The sequence below is a fragment of the Bison bison genome, unplaced genomic scaffold (genome assembly GCF_000754665.1).
Source record: "Bison bison bison isolate TAMUID 2011002044 unplaced genomic scaffold, Bison_UMD1.0 scf7180017864499, whole genome shotgun sequence".
Lineage (NCBI taxonomy): Eukaryota > Metazoa > Chordata > Mammalia > Artiodactyla > Bovidae > Bison > Bison bison.
Genome location: NW_011495058.1, coordinates 4,467,118 through 4,482,944, shown reverse-complemented (window position 1 = coordinate 4,482,944; position 15,827 = coordinate 4,467,118). Strand labels below are relative to the sequence as shown.

The window sequence follows — 15,827 nt, the reverse complement described above, 5'->3', positions numbered from 1 at the left end:
CCTGGTTGGATCTTCCAGTACTGTGTTGAACAATAGTCATGGGAATGAATATCCTTGCTTTGTTCCTGATCAGTGGTAGATTATATTGATTGTTTTTTCAAATGTTGAACCAAACTCTGCTGGAATAAACCTCAATTGGTCATAGTATATAATTATCTGCATCTATATTCATAAGGGATATTGGTCTATAATTTTTTTTTTTTTCTGATTGTCTTTGTTCTTAGTATCAGGGTAATTCTAACTTCATAAAGTAAGTTGAGAAGTTTTCTTCCTACACTCATTTCTGAAAGAAATTGTGTAGAATTGGTATTAATTCTTCTTTAAACATTCAGTAGAATTCCCCAGCAAAACCATCTGGGTTTAGAGTTTTCTTTTTCAGAAGCTTTTTATATTTATGAATTCAGTTTCTTTAATAATTACAGAGTCATTCAAATTGTCTGTTTCATACTGTTTCATAACAGCAGTTTGTGCTGTTCTAAGAATGACTTGTTTATATCTGAGTTGTCAAATGTGTCTGTTGTTCATAGTATTCCCTTAGTATCTTTTTTTGTATCTGGAGGGTCTATAGTGATACCCTGTTTTATTTCTGATATTGGTAATTTGTGTCTTCTCTCTTTGTTAGTCCTGTTACAAGTTTGTCAGTGTGACTGATCTTTCCAAAGAACCAATCACCAGTTTCATTGATTTTTCTGTTTTGCTCTTTTCAATTTCATTGATTTCTGCCCTTATCTTGATTATTTCTTTACTTCTGCTTTCTTTGTGTTGGTTTTCTTTCTTTTTTCTTCTTCTTTCTCTAAGTCCTTATGGTAAGACCTTATAGATTAAGATTAAGACTTTATAGATTACTGATTAAAGAGAAGTCAGTTTCTTGTAGACAAGCGTATGTTTTTTTAATTCACTCTGTCAATCTTTGTCAGCTAAGTAGTGTATTTAGATCATTTATATTTAACTATTGATACGTTAAGGCTCAAGTCTACCATTTTATCCTTCATTTTGTTTGTCCCTTTACCTTTCTTTGTTTTCTTTTTCCTGACTTCCTCTGGGTTTTTAAACCTATACTTTAAAATTCCATTTTTATTTGTATAAAGTCCTTTTGATTTATCTCTTTGTGTTTTTATTGTCTTTTAGGCTTTTTAGTGGTTGTGTAGGTATATGATATTTCATATACATAACTTGTCACAATTTAATGATGTCATCATTTTACCAGTTCATGTAAAGTGTACTTGACTCCCTTTATATCCCTTCATTCTCTCCACATATAATATGTAATTGTCTTAAATATTTCCTCTACATGTGTTCAGAACAGCATCAGATAGTATTACAAATTTTGCTTCAATTGTCAAACATAATTAAGAAGACCCAGGAGGAGAAGGAAAGTCTGTTTTGTTTACCTGTACTTTTTAGTTCCACATTCTTTCTTCCTTCCTCCTGTCTCATTCCTTCATTTTTATGTATTTATTTGGCTGTGTTGGGTCTTAGTTGTGACGCTTGGAATCTTTAGTTGCAGCACATGGGATCTAGTTCCCTGACCAGGGATCAAACCCAAGCCCCCTGCACTGGAAGCACAGTCTTAGCCACTGGACCACCAGGGAAGTCCCCTGTCTCATTCCTTCTGATAATCATTTCCTTTCTGTTTACAACTTCTTTTAGTCATTCATTTAGGATGACAGATTCTCTTAGTTTTTTTTTCATTTGAAAATATTTTGATTTCGCCTTCATTTCTATAGGATATTATCACTATATATGGGATTCTGGGGAACCAGTTCTTTTTTTCAGCTCTTTATATGTGGTGCCACTTCCTTCTGGCTTCCATGACTTCTGTAGAGAAATCCAGTGTTACTTAAGTTGTTTTGCCCTCTAGGCAAAGTGTCACTATATTCTGGCTGCTTTCAAGATTTTTTCTATCTTTAAATTCAGAGGTTTAATTGTAACATATTTCAACATGGATTTCGTTGGCTTTATTCTGTGAGTTCACTGAGCTTCTTAAGTCTGCGGATTAAAAAGTCTTTTGCCATATTTGAAAAGTTTTCAGCCTCCCTCTTTTTCTTCTCCTTCTGAGATTCATCAACACAACTTTGAAATCTTTTGTCACAGCATCACATGTCCCCAGGAGTTTGTTCCCTTTTTTCTTCCTGGTCTGTTTTCTCTGTATTCTTCAGATTGATTCATTTCTATTGTTCTGCCTTTAAGTTCATTGATCCTCTGTCCCTTGCTAATGCCATACTGAGTTTTCATTTGGTTTATTATATTTTGCAATTTCAGAATTTCCCATTTGGTTCTTCTTTGTATCTTCAATTTTTGAAGAGACTTTCTTCACTGAGACTTAATTTTTTTCATGTCTGTCATGTTTTAATTGCTCACTGAAATAATTTGATAATGACTCCTTGAGAAGGAGATAATTCTAATTAGATAATTCTAACATCTGTGTCATTTTGGTGTTAGTGCCTGTTGATTATTTTTTCTCGTTCAATCTGATATATTCCTGGTCCTTGTTATAAGTGATTTTTTAAAATATTGAAACCAGGACATTTTGGGTATTACAAGACTTGGGATCTTGTTTAAATGTTTGTTATATCAGGGCTCCTCCAAATACTGCTGTGGTAGGGAGGGGCCCAGCTAGTTCCTCCCCAGTGGGAATGGATGTTTTGGGCCCCAAAGTCTCTGTTGACTTCGGGGTAGGGGAATGGATTAGTGCATTCCCTCCCAGAGAGAATGAAAATGTGGGCTTCCTCTTGGGCCTTCTTTGAAAGCTTTAAGTAGGGTCAGAGGTCAGAGTACATTGTAGCCTGGCATGGGTGTCAATGGAGCTGCAGTGTGTTATGTGTGTTTGGGTGGAATAGAGCAGTTAACAATCTAGAAGTTTTCTGTTCTGCTAGGCTGCCCGTTTCCTGGTTCTTTAAAGAGAGTAGCTTTTGTTGGGGCTTTTTTAAAATCTACACTGGTAGAAGTTTCCATGTTCTTTGCTCCAGGTCTGGGATATGGGAGCCCAAAAGGAAACCCAAGGGACCTCCTTGGCTGGTTGGCCTTTTACTCCACCCTTTGGAATCATCTTACATTTGTTTTGTATGCAATATCTGCAGTTTTTAGTTGCACTTAGTGGGATATGAATAGGATATGTCTATGCTACCTTTCCAGAAGCCGACATCTGTAGATTTAAGTTATCAAATGACTGAGGAACTCAGAAGCAGGGCTAGCAGCTTTGAAGTTCAGTAATGATCCAAGTAACTGAGTCCAAGAATGATCAGTTCAGGGTGGGGGAAGTGAAGCATCACACATACGGTGAGGCTGAGGGCTCTACAACAAGCGCACGTTCTTCTCTGGGACACACAGGTCACCTGGTTAATTCCACAATCTAAGTGTTCCCGACAGAGTACGCTCTCTTTGGATACTCTGGTTCCCTGAGTCCCCACTGCTGAGCGTTTCTACCAGCTAGGAAAAGTGCCCCCACCCAAGTAACTCTGGTTTTCCTCCTAAACGCTGAGAGCAGGGCTATGAATGGCCAGGGCCATGCTTTATCAGACCCATGTGATGGCCCATCCTCATTCTTGATAGAATAACAGCAGGAAACAGGTGCAGAGCATAACCAAGCCCCTCAACCATCACTACCACCACCCCAAGGTGAAAAGGCCAGGTTGTTTTTGTTTTAATTTTTAAAAGGGGGAGGAGCAATTGAAAAACAGAATTTGATTTTGCTTTTAAAATTAAAAAAAAAAAAATAGGATCCTAGGGCATTAGACCGGAAAAGGCAATGGCACTCTACTCCAGTACTCTTGCCTGGAAAATACCATGGACGGAGGAACCTGGTGGGCTGCAGTCCATGGGGTCGCTAAGAGTCAGACATGACTGAGCGACTTCATTTTCACTTTTCACTTTCCTGCATTGGAAAAGAAAATGGCAACCCACTCCAGTGTTCTTGCCTGGAGAATCCCAGGGACGGGGAAGCCTGGTGAGCTGCCGTCTATGGGGTCGCACAAAGTCAGACATGACTGAAGCGACTTAGCAGCAGAGCAGCAGCAGCAGGGCATTAGATGAATCAAGGTAGTCATTCCCAAGAGCATTAGATGAATAAAGGTTGTCATTCCCAAGCCAGCTTGGGAAAGGGAACTTCATGGCCCACCCATGACCAGTCAAGGTCTGGCGTTAGAGCCTGGAAATGTGCATTTTTACAACTCTCCCAGATTCCCCAGAGATTTGGATGCACAGCTGTGTTTACAAGCAACTGCTTGAGTCCCTTTCTGGGCCTGTGTGTTATTTACACTTAATTAGATCAAGAAATGGGAGAATGTCTGATCTTGAACAGTCAGGTGTTGGAGACAGTGGGTACTCGGTTAGAGTTTCATGTTTCATGAAGTCTGGGATTGTGAACTGCAGCTTCCCTCATTCCAGCCAGTGTCCTGAGGGTAAGGTGCCTAACGTAGTGTCCCCTGACAGTTTTCCTCCATGTCTCTTCCCCTTTGATAATTACTGCAACATGAAACAAGCGTGTGATGCCTAGGAAAAAGCCCGTGCACCACGTGTTTATCAGCTTGAAATATGCTTTCAGATGGAGAGGCACCATGCTCGTGGTGCTCAGCAGATAGCAATGATGATTCGGTGATAGTGATACAGTAAATTCCTTAGCGATTAGTCAGTAGATATGTGTCAGTATTGGACTGGGGAGAGCGGGCATCAGATCTGTGAATGCCAAGTGCTGTTTGGAGGATGGTTCTTTATGTGCAGTTGGGAGTTCTTCCGGGAGAAGGCGCCATCCTTCATCAGATGGCTGTGGGAGCCTCTGCCCTGCTGCCCGGCAGCTCTCCCTGCAGGCCCCTTGGCTGTCCCTCACTTCTCAGTCTCCTAGCTTCCTGTCACTCACCACCAACAAATGTTGCCATTAAGACATAGGTGACCTAGTTCTAATCCAGTTCCTCGTTTTCTACTTGAATTTTCTCCTTAACTATTTTTCATTTGCTTTCTGATTGACTTACCTAATGCCTTTTCAAACCTAAACTGCTTTGTGTCTTTGGGACCTTGAAATACATTTTTTTCTAAATTATGAATAATTGGTGCACTGGACTAATATATGCATAATATTAATTTTATTCTAATTTTCCTATGATGCCAGTAATATACTCAGCTTGGTTTGTTGCTGAAGTTCATGTCTCTGGCTATAAGATAGTATTTATTTTCACATATAACAGAGGTTTTATGATTTTTCTATTCTCTTTTCTCTCCTCTGGGGAGTCCCTTCCCCTTTTCCTAAACTGTGGCCCCCGTGTGGTTGTGCCCCTCTCTCCTCCCCACCGCAGGATTCTACGGTCTGCACGAGTCTGACCTGGACAAGGTCTTCCACCTGCCCACCACCACATTCATTGGAGGGCAGGAGTCGGCTCTTCCTCTGCGGGAAATCATCCGACGCCTGGAGGTGAGAAAACTGGGCTGTTTCCCGAAAGTTCCAGGGAACTTTCGAGAACTTATGGAAGCCTCCAGACTAGGTGGTTTTCTTTCCCTTGATCCTATAAATTTTTTTAATGTAAGGGAAGAAACTTTTGTTTTTTGCTATTTTATTGATGAAAATCCATGTTTTTGTATTTTTACAATCAACCATAAAAAAAAAAAAAGGCAGAATTTGCTTCTAAGACTTAAAAAAAAATGTATCCTAAAGCATTAGGTAAACAAAGACTGCTGTCTGCAAGCCTGCTTGAATAGGAACACCTGGGGAAAGCCCTTGCCCACCCACAACCAATTGAGTCAGTTCCGATTTTGGAGCCTGGAAATATGCATTTTTACAAATCTCCTGGAGATTGGGATACATAACTGTGTTTGCAGGCGACTGCTTGAGTCCCCATTTGTCCTGATCCCAGCATTTGAAAGGGGCAGAGAGCCCTGCGCGGCTCTTGTTTCAGTCAGTGCCAGAGCCCAGGAGTTGGGCTCTTGTGGGACAGTTGGGCCTGTACTCCAGGGGTCCCAGCCGTAGCGCCCCTGTCCCCAGAGGGCCCCACATCCAGGGCTCTTCCAAGAGAGCCTCCCATTCCAACTTGTCCTAGCATGGAATACCTCATTCTCATGGTTTACAGATACTGTGTAAAGCTGCCTGACTGTGGTGCATTAGGTATGTTTACACGTGATAATGTGCATGCACTAGGCTGCTGTGTGACCTGACAGAACTTAGTGTGCTCTTGGTCCTGTGACATAATGGTCAACTTGTAGCTCTTTGAAAATTTAGAACAAGTGCAATTTCTTGTCTTCTTAACGTAGAGAACCTAAGAGTCAGCACCTAAAACTCCCTGCCCTGCCCTTCTGGGGACTGAGCCAAGACAAGAAAGACAAAACATGATCCAGGAGCCCAGTAACTATGTGTTCCAAGTTAATAGCTGAATTCATGTTGGTAATGATGGAAACATACTGTTTTTGACCTAATAGTTTCCTTTGAGCTTTTAATTGTTCAGTAATGGAAATATTGCCCCATCAGGCGTTAAGTCAGGCATAAGGAGCATGGGTGGGGTTCTCCTGCCTGGGTGTGTAAAAATGAGGAGGGAGCCCCCCTTCCCTCTGCCTTGCCCTTCCTTCTCCCTCTTCCCCTCCCCTCCCCTCTTCTTCCACCTCTTCCTTTCCTCTCTACTAGGTTTGCAACTCAAACTTGGGTCCCAAGGAAAACTCATCCATTTTAAGCTCACAGAGGAAGGTTCTAGGTTCATGTTTACAAACTTTGTGTCTGGTCTGTGTTTTCTCAAGTGTGTTTGTGCAGAAATATGCCATCTTCGGCAGCTCAGTAGATCAGGGAGCTGTACAGCTCAGGTGGAAGTGGTGACCCTCCCTGGCTCTGAAGTCAGGGTAGGCAAGCCCTCATACCCCATCCCTTGGCTTCTTGTACATTCAGTTTAGAAGTTCCCAGTTTATCATGTGAAGAATCATCAGGGAAATAGGGTTTGGGGTTAGTGAAAATACCTTAAACATCAAGGTCTTTCCCAACTCCATTTCCTCTTCTTATCTCTTGGCTAGGGTGATAGGGAGAGTGTTGTGGTTGGCCTTTATTTGAGTCCAGGCAAATGTCCCTTTGTTTCATTATCACAGAGCTAATGTGCAGAGGTGCTCACCTCTGCTCTGGAAGGCGGGAGTAAGAGAGCAGGGGCCTGGTGCCAGGTCTGGGCCCACCACTGGGATCCCAGGCTCATCTTTGCCCTACACCGTGCCAGCCAGTTTCCGTGTTAGTTGTGAAAACCAAAGAGGGTCACAGACAGAACCACCAAGCAGAACGCAGCATGCTTGGTTGGCATGGCTGCTGCAAAGGCATGTAAGGGCATTTGTGGGCCCTAAAACTCACTGTTGGGAGTTTCCTGGTGGCTTAGTGGTTAAGCTTCAGCACTGCCACTACCATGGCCACGGTTTGATCCCTGGTTGGAGAACTGAGATACCACAAGCTGTGTGGCACGGCCAAAATATTAATTAAGATTTAGTGGTACATCAGGGCATATCTTCTTTAATTCCAACACTGACTAGGGTTTGCTGTTGGCCCCTCATTCTGACCCCAGGACAGCCAGCAGGTGATAAGGGGAGAGAAGTGCTGATCACTTGGCTGAGGAAGGCTGTGTGGGCCCCTCCAGATGGCTCCCCAGCAGGCAACTCTGATCAGCGTCAGGAGAGATGAGAGGGGGCCCCCAGTTCAGCCCAGTACCCTGCCAGAGACTGCTCAGCACAGTCCCCATGATGGATTCCCAGAGGGCTGCCTTTCTGACTCTCGGTTGTTCCATGCCTTTCCTGTTTTCTCTCACTCTGATTTCCTGGCGTGCATCCTGCTCAGGTCACCCTAGGCTTTCAACAGGACGCACGGCCTCCTTCCCAGCTGTGACATGTGAATGGTGTCACGAAGTGCCTGCTCTGTTCAGGACCCTTCCTTTTGTATATGTGCAGTCATGCTTCTGTAGAACCTGATATCCCCAAGAGGAGTCAATTGTTAAAAGAAGAATGTAGAATTTGAAAGCCCGCTACAGTTAAGTGGCCTTTGAGCTATGATATCCACCAGTGGCACAGGGCCTTTTTTTCTCACAGTGCTGGGCACAGTCTGACCTGGAGGTCAGAGGAGCTGCCTTGCCCAGCAACTTCCTTGTCCCCAGGCTGGTGATTCTATCCTCCCGCCATGAAAGGAGCATACCTTGACCCAGGGGTTCTCACTCTCCCTCCCTGCCCACTAGGCTCCATGCTACGTGGAAGAAGCATTTCATGGCCAAGTTCAGAGTGAGAGGAGGTCGCGGGCCCAGGCCTGGTGCCCCAGGTCACAGCTAGCTCTGCTGCATCTGAAGTGGAGGCCACCTGTTCCTCCCAGCCTTCCGGCTAAGTGGGCAGTCAACATACCTGGGTGAACATCCCCTTTATTGTGTGTTTGTGTGTGTGTGCATTAAATATAGATGGCCTACTGCCAGCACATTGGGGTAGAATTCATGTTCATCAATGACCTGGAGCAGTGCCAGTGGATCCGGCAGAAATTTGAGACACCCGGGGTCATGCAGTTCACCAACGAGGAGAAGCGGACCCTGCTGGCCCGGCTCGTGCGCTCCACCAGGTACAGGGCTGCACTGGCCCCGTCTGTGTGGTACAGTCCGTTGACGGGGCTGGGTGGGTTTGGGGCATGGCCACAGCTCTATGAGAGCAAGGTTGTCCCTGCTGACATGCCTCTTCAGGGTGGCTTAGTTTCTGTCCAGGTTTGAGGAGTTCCTGCAGCGGAAGTGGTCATCTGAGAAGCGCTTTGGTCTGGAAGGCTGCGAAGTACTGATTCCTGCCCTTAAGACCATCATTGACAAGTCCAGTGAGAACGGAGTGGACTACGTGATCATGGGAATGCCACACAGGTACCTGGCCACCCTGTGAGCATCCGGAGCACAGAGGCAGGGCACTGGGCAAGCCTGGTATACAGTAACCCTAGTCCCTGCCCCCAGATGACCATCGTCACAGCAGCCCCTCCCTGGGCAGTCACTGTCACACTCGAGGTGGTTGTAGACAGACATTGGCCTCATGACCGTGTTGGGATCCCAGGTGAGGGAGGTTAATCTAGAGGGAAGGTGGCTGGGTACACGAAGCAGAGACCTCAGCTTGAGAAGGCCCAGGAGGCCGAGGATGGAGCGCGCACTGCAGGCTGGCAGCATTCTCTGTTTTCTGCTTTTCTTCCTCCTGCCTTGTCATGGCCTTGGATGCCAGGCAAGCAGAGGCCAAGTGTCCCCCGTCAGTTCTGGTCTCAGCTCCTCTTGGGCTGCAGACTGAGGCACTGCCTGTCCCTCAGGGGAGAAAGGGGATAAAACAGCATTGCCTGCTGCCCAGGGCCCAGCTCAGACCCTGCTCACTCCTGTGTGTCCAGGGGGAGACTGAATGTGCTTGCAAACGTCATCAGGAAGGAGCTGGAGCAAATTTTCTGTCAGTTCGACTCAAAGCTGGAGGCAGCTGATGAGGTAAGACATCTTATTTCTTTTAGAAACTAGCATAGCTCCAACCTATGCCAGATCCTGGCTTCATTTATTTCTCCAGAAGGACTTATGGGGTCCGGGATCCTCTATACCACTCACAAAAAAAGAAAGTGGCCAGTGGCTGACCTCCCAGAGAAAAGAGAGACAAGAGGCCTGGCAGCCCCCACAGTTTTCCCCGCCAGGGGTAGGGATGTGGTCCTCTAGTTGAGGGACCTGCTTGTACCGTGGGTGGAGCCATTCTGGAAAAAGCCTTTCCATCCTTCTAGGAATGAGCGTTCTGGGTGTAGAAATAACACAAGACAGGGCTGTCACAGAGAGTAAGTGTCTCCCTGCCTAGGTAAAAGCCTAACTGTTTGTGCCGGCAGGGTTCTGGAGATGTGAAGTACCACCTGGGCATGTATCACCGGCGGATCAACCGTGTGACCGACAGGAATATCACCCTGTCGCTGGTGGCAAACCCTTCCCACCTGGAGGCTGCCGATCCCGTGGTGATGGGCAAGACCAAAGCTGAGCAGTTTTACTGCGGGGACACCGAGGGGAAGAAGGTGAGACCATGTGGATTGGCCAGGGGCAGTCCTGAGGCCAGACAGTCCAGGACAGGCTCACAGCCACAGGCACGCCCCAGACCTTACATTTCCGGAATTGAACAAAATGTTCTGAGTGGACTTCCAAAGAGTAGCAATAGTAAACCAGTCCCAGTTACAGATACGCCTCCTCCCAAGTTGTGACCACCAGGGCTAGGTGGGGAGTAGTTTGCTTTTGTTGTCACCACACCTGTGGAGAAGCTAGTCTTGCAAGATAATCATGATGGTCAAAGAGGTTTCGTCATTGAACAAGAGGACAGGGTCTTAAGGAAGAGGTGTGGGTGAGCCTAAAGGAGGAATTGTGAAGCTGACAGATAGAAGAGATGGCCCAGTCAGTATTAGGGTGGCACCATTTAGAGATGGAGGACAGCTCGAGGTCTGGATAGTCCTAGTACAGAGGTGGAGAATAGCTCGAGGTCTGGATGGCCCTAGTACCAGCATTTTCCAGATATGTGATGGTGAATGCTTAATGTTGATTAGCCAGCCTGCTGGTATATATAAATCCTCAATGGGTTGTAACTGTTTGTTCTTGTTTGATCTCAAAGTGTAAGTCTGTCTTTTACAAATTATATAGTTCTTACTAAAGACAACCTCAAAGCCAAGCAGTCAGGAAAACCAACTTTTTGTAGTGTCTGTGTGAGTATTCTGGGGCGTGTTTGAAGTCAGCATCTCCGCCGTGCTCTCAAGCATCTATTCCTCCTAGAAACAGGGTCACGTGTGAGAAAGCAATAGAACATACACATTGAGGCGTAAAGCTGCAGGCTAACTGGTAAAGAGCTTCGGAGGGGTGCGTGGGCATGGAGGGAGTGGGATGAAAGGCAGTCGGGTCTTCTCATTGATAGAGCACATAGTTGTCATATTTAGTTAAACAGCAGGACTTAGGTAGATGGGAAAAAAAGAATGTTCCCTGGAGATTGTGGTGGGTGGGGGGTGGCTGGTAGGAGAGGTGCTACGGGCAGAACAGGGCTGAAGTGGGTGGGAGGCAGCCTGGCCGAAGGATGCCCTGGTGAGCCTCAGACTTTTTAGAGGTGGAGCCAGTTATTAGTTGACTAGGTTCTTTAAATCAAGACACTGTAACTCTATTCATACTGTATTTGGATTGTTTGAGGGTAATGGGGTCCCAGCCAGAGGTGGCATTTGGAATAGGAAGTGGTTCCTGCATCACAGAGAAAGAGTATAGCTGTGGGGAGGATGTTGGGACATGAGAGTTACTTCCCCGGGCTTGGGAGCCTGGACGGTACCACAGAAACTCCAGACAGGCACAAAGTGGCTTCCTGCGCAGCCCCCGAGGCCACCAGTGCCACTGTGGCAGGGGAGGGATGGGGAGGAGAGCAACACCAACGACTGGTACCTCCAGCATTTCTGCTGTCTGTGGCTAGGACACTTTGCCAGGCATTTGTGGCCAGGGAGGGGAACAAGATTGCAGAAAACATTATGTGATATTCACATTCATAAATTATAGACACAGCCGTGCAGGCATTGCTTGCTCAGAATACTGGAAACACCCTCAAAAGTAATGAAATAACTAGAGAAAAGCAATGGAGCATATCTAACATGCTTCAGATGATAACAGCAATCAATCCTGTGAGGCCAGGAGAGGCTGGTTAGCCCCATATGGTCGCCAGGTGCTTGTCTGAGGGAGTGCCCGGTCCACGGGGGTGCCCTGCCCAGTGTAAATGGCCCGTGCCCACAGGCCCCCAGCCTTACCCCTCTCTCTGAGCACACGCTTGCCCTGCTCAGTGGACGGGTCAGACCCCACCAGTCCGCCATACTTGCTGTCCTTGCTACTCATCCCAAACCTCTAGGCAATTACCTGATTTCTGTTAAACCCAGAATCCAGGAAGCTGGAGTATTTGTTACATAACCTTCAGTGTTTCAGAAAAAAAATATGTAATTTCTATAAATGTGGCCAAGGTTGTTCTGCAACCTGGTGCAAGATCGAGCCTGACCCAGCTTGGCTCAGGGTTGGCCCTTGGGACGTTCATGTGGGAAAACAGCTCCCCAGTGCTGCAGGCAGAAACCTGTTCCTACCAGCAGTAGGTAGGAGTATGATTGCAGCAGCTGGTGCACCCTGGAGACTGCAGGACGGCAGGTAGCCTGGCGAGTGGCCCAGTACAGCTTCACCAGAAGAGCAAGAGAAATAGCGAGAGGAGAGGGGAGGCTAGCCTGAAGTGCCCAAAGGCAGGAGGCCGAGATTGTATAGAGAAGGCTCTGCAGAGAGGAAACTTGCATCCTGGTGATCAGGGAGAGGCGCTGTGTCCCCCGGTTGTTCGGGACCTGGCAAAGCTTCCCTCCTCTGAGGAGGTTCCTGTACAAACCCAACACTTGAGTCTATTTCTACCTGTCCTAGAGAGTGCTCCTGCATCCACCATGGCAGGACACATGAGGTCTGCTACAAAAAGAATCTAGATTTTGTCTCTGAAGAGCACATGGACCTTCCCTTCCTGGTGTGAGGACCAGGGAGGTGAGAGGAGCTGAGGACACATGGCAAGAGGGCATCAACGAATAGGGGTGGCAGGGTCATGGGGGTAGCAAGCCAGCAAGTACTGAGGACAGTGGGTATGGTGTCTGACGGTGCAGGAGGTGTTTATAAACGTGGAAGGAGGGAGGCACAGAAAAAGGGTCGGAACTGGAGGTGTTGTAGTTATGCAGTGTGTAAACTGAGAAATCTCTGTATGTGAACTTAGTATCCATTTTTTGGCTCTGGGCTGAAAGAGCCTAGAAGTGATGATGTTCTAGTAGTGATGAGCACACAAATTGTCTTAAAGGCGATCTTGCACTGAAGGAACCAGGCTCCTTAGAGAAATGTCCGATTCCAGGGCTGGGCAGGAGGCTGAGAGCTCTTGTGCCAGAAAGCAGGGAGGGCCCCCCGCACCATGAACCCAGGGGCATGTTCAGACGGCATGGGGCTCCCACACCAAGTCTGTCCCAGGACGATGTGAACGTCAAAGTTACTATTGATAGTAGTCAGTTAGAGCCCATTGAATACAACAGGAATCCGTGACCACATATTAATACAAATAAAAGTCGAGAGAACACTGTTACGTAACACGAGTGCATAAAGGTAGGGGTGACACCTGGCAGCATCCAGGAGGTGCCATGGAGGCTGCTGGGTGGGTGGGGGTGTGGTGAGGAGCAGGATGTAAAGGTTCTCCTCACTGTGCTCCTTACCGAGGAGAAATGGTGAGTTTAAAGGGAGAAACCTGGACAACTACCTGTCTGCATTCACATAGGGCAGGCCACCTCGGGTGTCCCAGGTATGGCACGCACCATTCCTGAGTCTGTTCACGAAGGACTGTTGGGGCCCAAGGCCTGTCCAGAATGTGGAGACAGGAGAGACAAGGGGCTGTTCCGGGTCAGAGAAGCCGAAGAGGCGTGGCCCTGAGAGCGCGTCTGCATGGGATCTGGGGAGGATGGGCTCTGGGCCAGCATTGCTTTCCTTTGAAAGGGTCCTGCATGGTGGGTTCAGGGGCAGTGGGCATTGGCTTTGCAGCAGATGGTGGTTGGGTGGCAGGTGTGCGGACGTGGAGCACACTACCTGGAGCACACCACCTGGAGCACATCACAGGGGAGGGCTGGGAGGGGCCTGGGGGTCTGTGCTTTCCTGCCACTTTCTTTCTAAGTTTGAAATGATCTCAAAATACATCATTTTGGGGCTTCCCTGGTGGCTCAGTGGTAAAAAATCCACTTGCAGTGCAGGAGACATGGGTTCAGTCCCTGGGCTGGGAATATCCCACATGCTGCAGAACATTTAAGCCTGTGTGCCACAACTACTGAGCCTATGCTCTAGAGGCCAGGAGCCGTGACCGCTGAGCCCTTGTGCCATAGAATCCGTGTTTTGCAACAAGAGAAGCCACCGCAGTGAAAAGCCCGTGCACCACAACTAGAAAGTAACTCCCACTCTCTGCAACTGGAGAAAAGCCCACACAGCAGCAACGACCAGCACAGCCAAAAATAAATAAATACTACATCATTTTTTGAAAAGTGGATCATGACGTACTCTCCCACGTGCCTTGTGGACATGTGGCCAGGACCGCGTCAGATTTGGGTTCTCCTTTGCCTGTCTGTAGGTCATGTCCATCCTTCTGCATGGGGACGCCGCATTTGCTGGCCAGGGCATCGTTTATGAGACCTTCCACCTGAGTGACCTGCCATCTTACACGACTCATGGCACTGTCCACGTGGTCGTCAACAACCAGGTAACGGGTGGCTCTGGGGTCTTTGCAGCAGAGCAGGCTAAGGAGGCCACATCAGCAATTAGACTTTGTCCTGAGGCTTCTTTGCTCACGTCAGTCTTACTTAGAGGGACATGTTCTTATCATTTAGTACATTTGTTGTTTTCTGATTAATAAACTTGGACAACTAGGATACTTTCTTTAAAGTAGAGAGGTTTTAATTATGCTATTTTAAGAGCATGATATTATTTTGGAATATTTTCTACTAGACCCACAAGCATTTAGATGGCTTTTCTTTCTTAAGAAACTGGGGTTCTATATACACAGTTTTACATCCACTTCTTACTTACCACAGTGTTTTCTCATGTCATTATATATTCTTAAAATATTAATTTTGATAACAATATACATTATAGGTTGTTTCATAAAACATATTGCTGTGTTGTTAGACTTTTAACTAAGATTCTTATTTTTCAGTTTCAAATAACACTTGCTGAACATTCTTATAAGTAAATATCTCTGCCCAACTCTAAAACATTTAACATGGTTATATCTGTTATTTCCTGTGCCGTGCATCCGAGAGTTCATCCCACCAACATGGGTGAGCTCTCATATAATAGATATTTGAGTTCCTTTAAGTACTGGTGCTGTGTCAGGTAACAAGCAGAGAAAGGGCACACTGCCTGTCATAGAGCTTAGAGTTCTGGGTGAGGGGGCAGGGGACCTACCGGGCATTGGGTTAGCCTGCAGATGTTTCTCTGAGGATTTGACCTTTAGGTGGAAATGCAGGGTCAAGTAGGCAAATGTCAGGGGGCAGCGGAGCAAGTCAGGGAAGGGTCCCCTCTGTCCAAGGGAGGTGATAAGGCTGTCACATCTAAGGTTTGAGGGGTTTTTTTGAGAGAAAGCAGCCATCAGCTGCTTCTGCATGGCCCCCAAGAAACAGGGTCTTACTCCAGATGTGTTGAGAGACCCCCGGAGGACTGAAACCAGGAAGTGACGAGACAGTTTGATTTATGAAGATGGTTTGTTGATACATGTGGAATGAGTTAGAGGAAGACACACAGTTGCAAGTGTCCCAGCAAGAAATAGAGAGGAAGAAGGGAAAATTTAAACATGAAAGTAAATGTGGTAGTCAGTACAAAGTGAAGGCCCCAGAACTTAAAATGTACAGTATCAAACACAAGACGAGGAGCATTAGAATGAGTGTAACACACAGTATATAACAGCTACTGCTTATGGAGTGCCTCCTGTGTGCCAGACTAAATTAGTGACTTCACATCCTCCAACTTAAAGCGTGATCCCTGTCTTACCCATGTGGTAGGTGCGATCATTTCCATTTTACACAGGAGAAAATTGAGCAGAGAGTTGAATAACTTGCTTGAGAGTTGATATTTGAATTGCTTCTTTTAGAAAACAGTATTAGAAAAACACCAAAGAAAGAGAAAGGTCTAAAAAGCAGTGCATCACTGAACTGTGTTTTATACAGATGACCAAGCACAGATAGTCTTTAGTGCTTGTTGGGTAGGAGCTGAGTTGCCAGCAGCATGGTCTTCAGTCTGGAAACAGTACAGCAAAGATCATTCAAAGGGATTGGAAGCCCAAAACACGGGGAGGTTTTTTTTTTTTTTTTTTTT

At 46.5% G+C, this 15,827-nt stretch overlaps 1 protein-coding gene across 3 annotated transcripts in view; it reads left to right on the top strand.

Annotated features, from left to right (window-relative positions):
- The window catches only part of OGDH (oxoglutarate (alpha-ketoglutarate) dehydrogenase (lipoamide)), a 67,337-nt gene that overhangs the window by 37,692 nt on the left and 13,818 nt on the right, over positions 1–15,827 (top strand). For all 3 annotated transcript variants that reach the window (XM_010829040.1, XM_010829039.1, XM_010829042.1), the window contains 6 exons: positions 5,289–5,404; positions 8,385–8,539; positions 8,679–8,825; positions 9,329–9,419; positions 9,800–9,979; positions 14,089–14,217. In XM_010829040.1, coding sequence (XP_010827342.1) covers positions 5,289–5,404; positions 8,385–8,539; positions 8,679–8,825; positions 9,329–9,419; positions 9,800–9,979; positions 14,089–14,217 — 818 coding nt within the window. The remainder of the gene's footprint in view (positions 1–5,288; positions 5,405–8,384; positions 8,540–8,678; positions 8,826–9,328; positions 9,420–9,799; positions 9,980–14,088; positions 14,218–15,827) is intronic.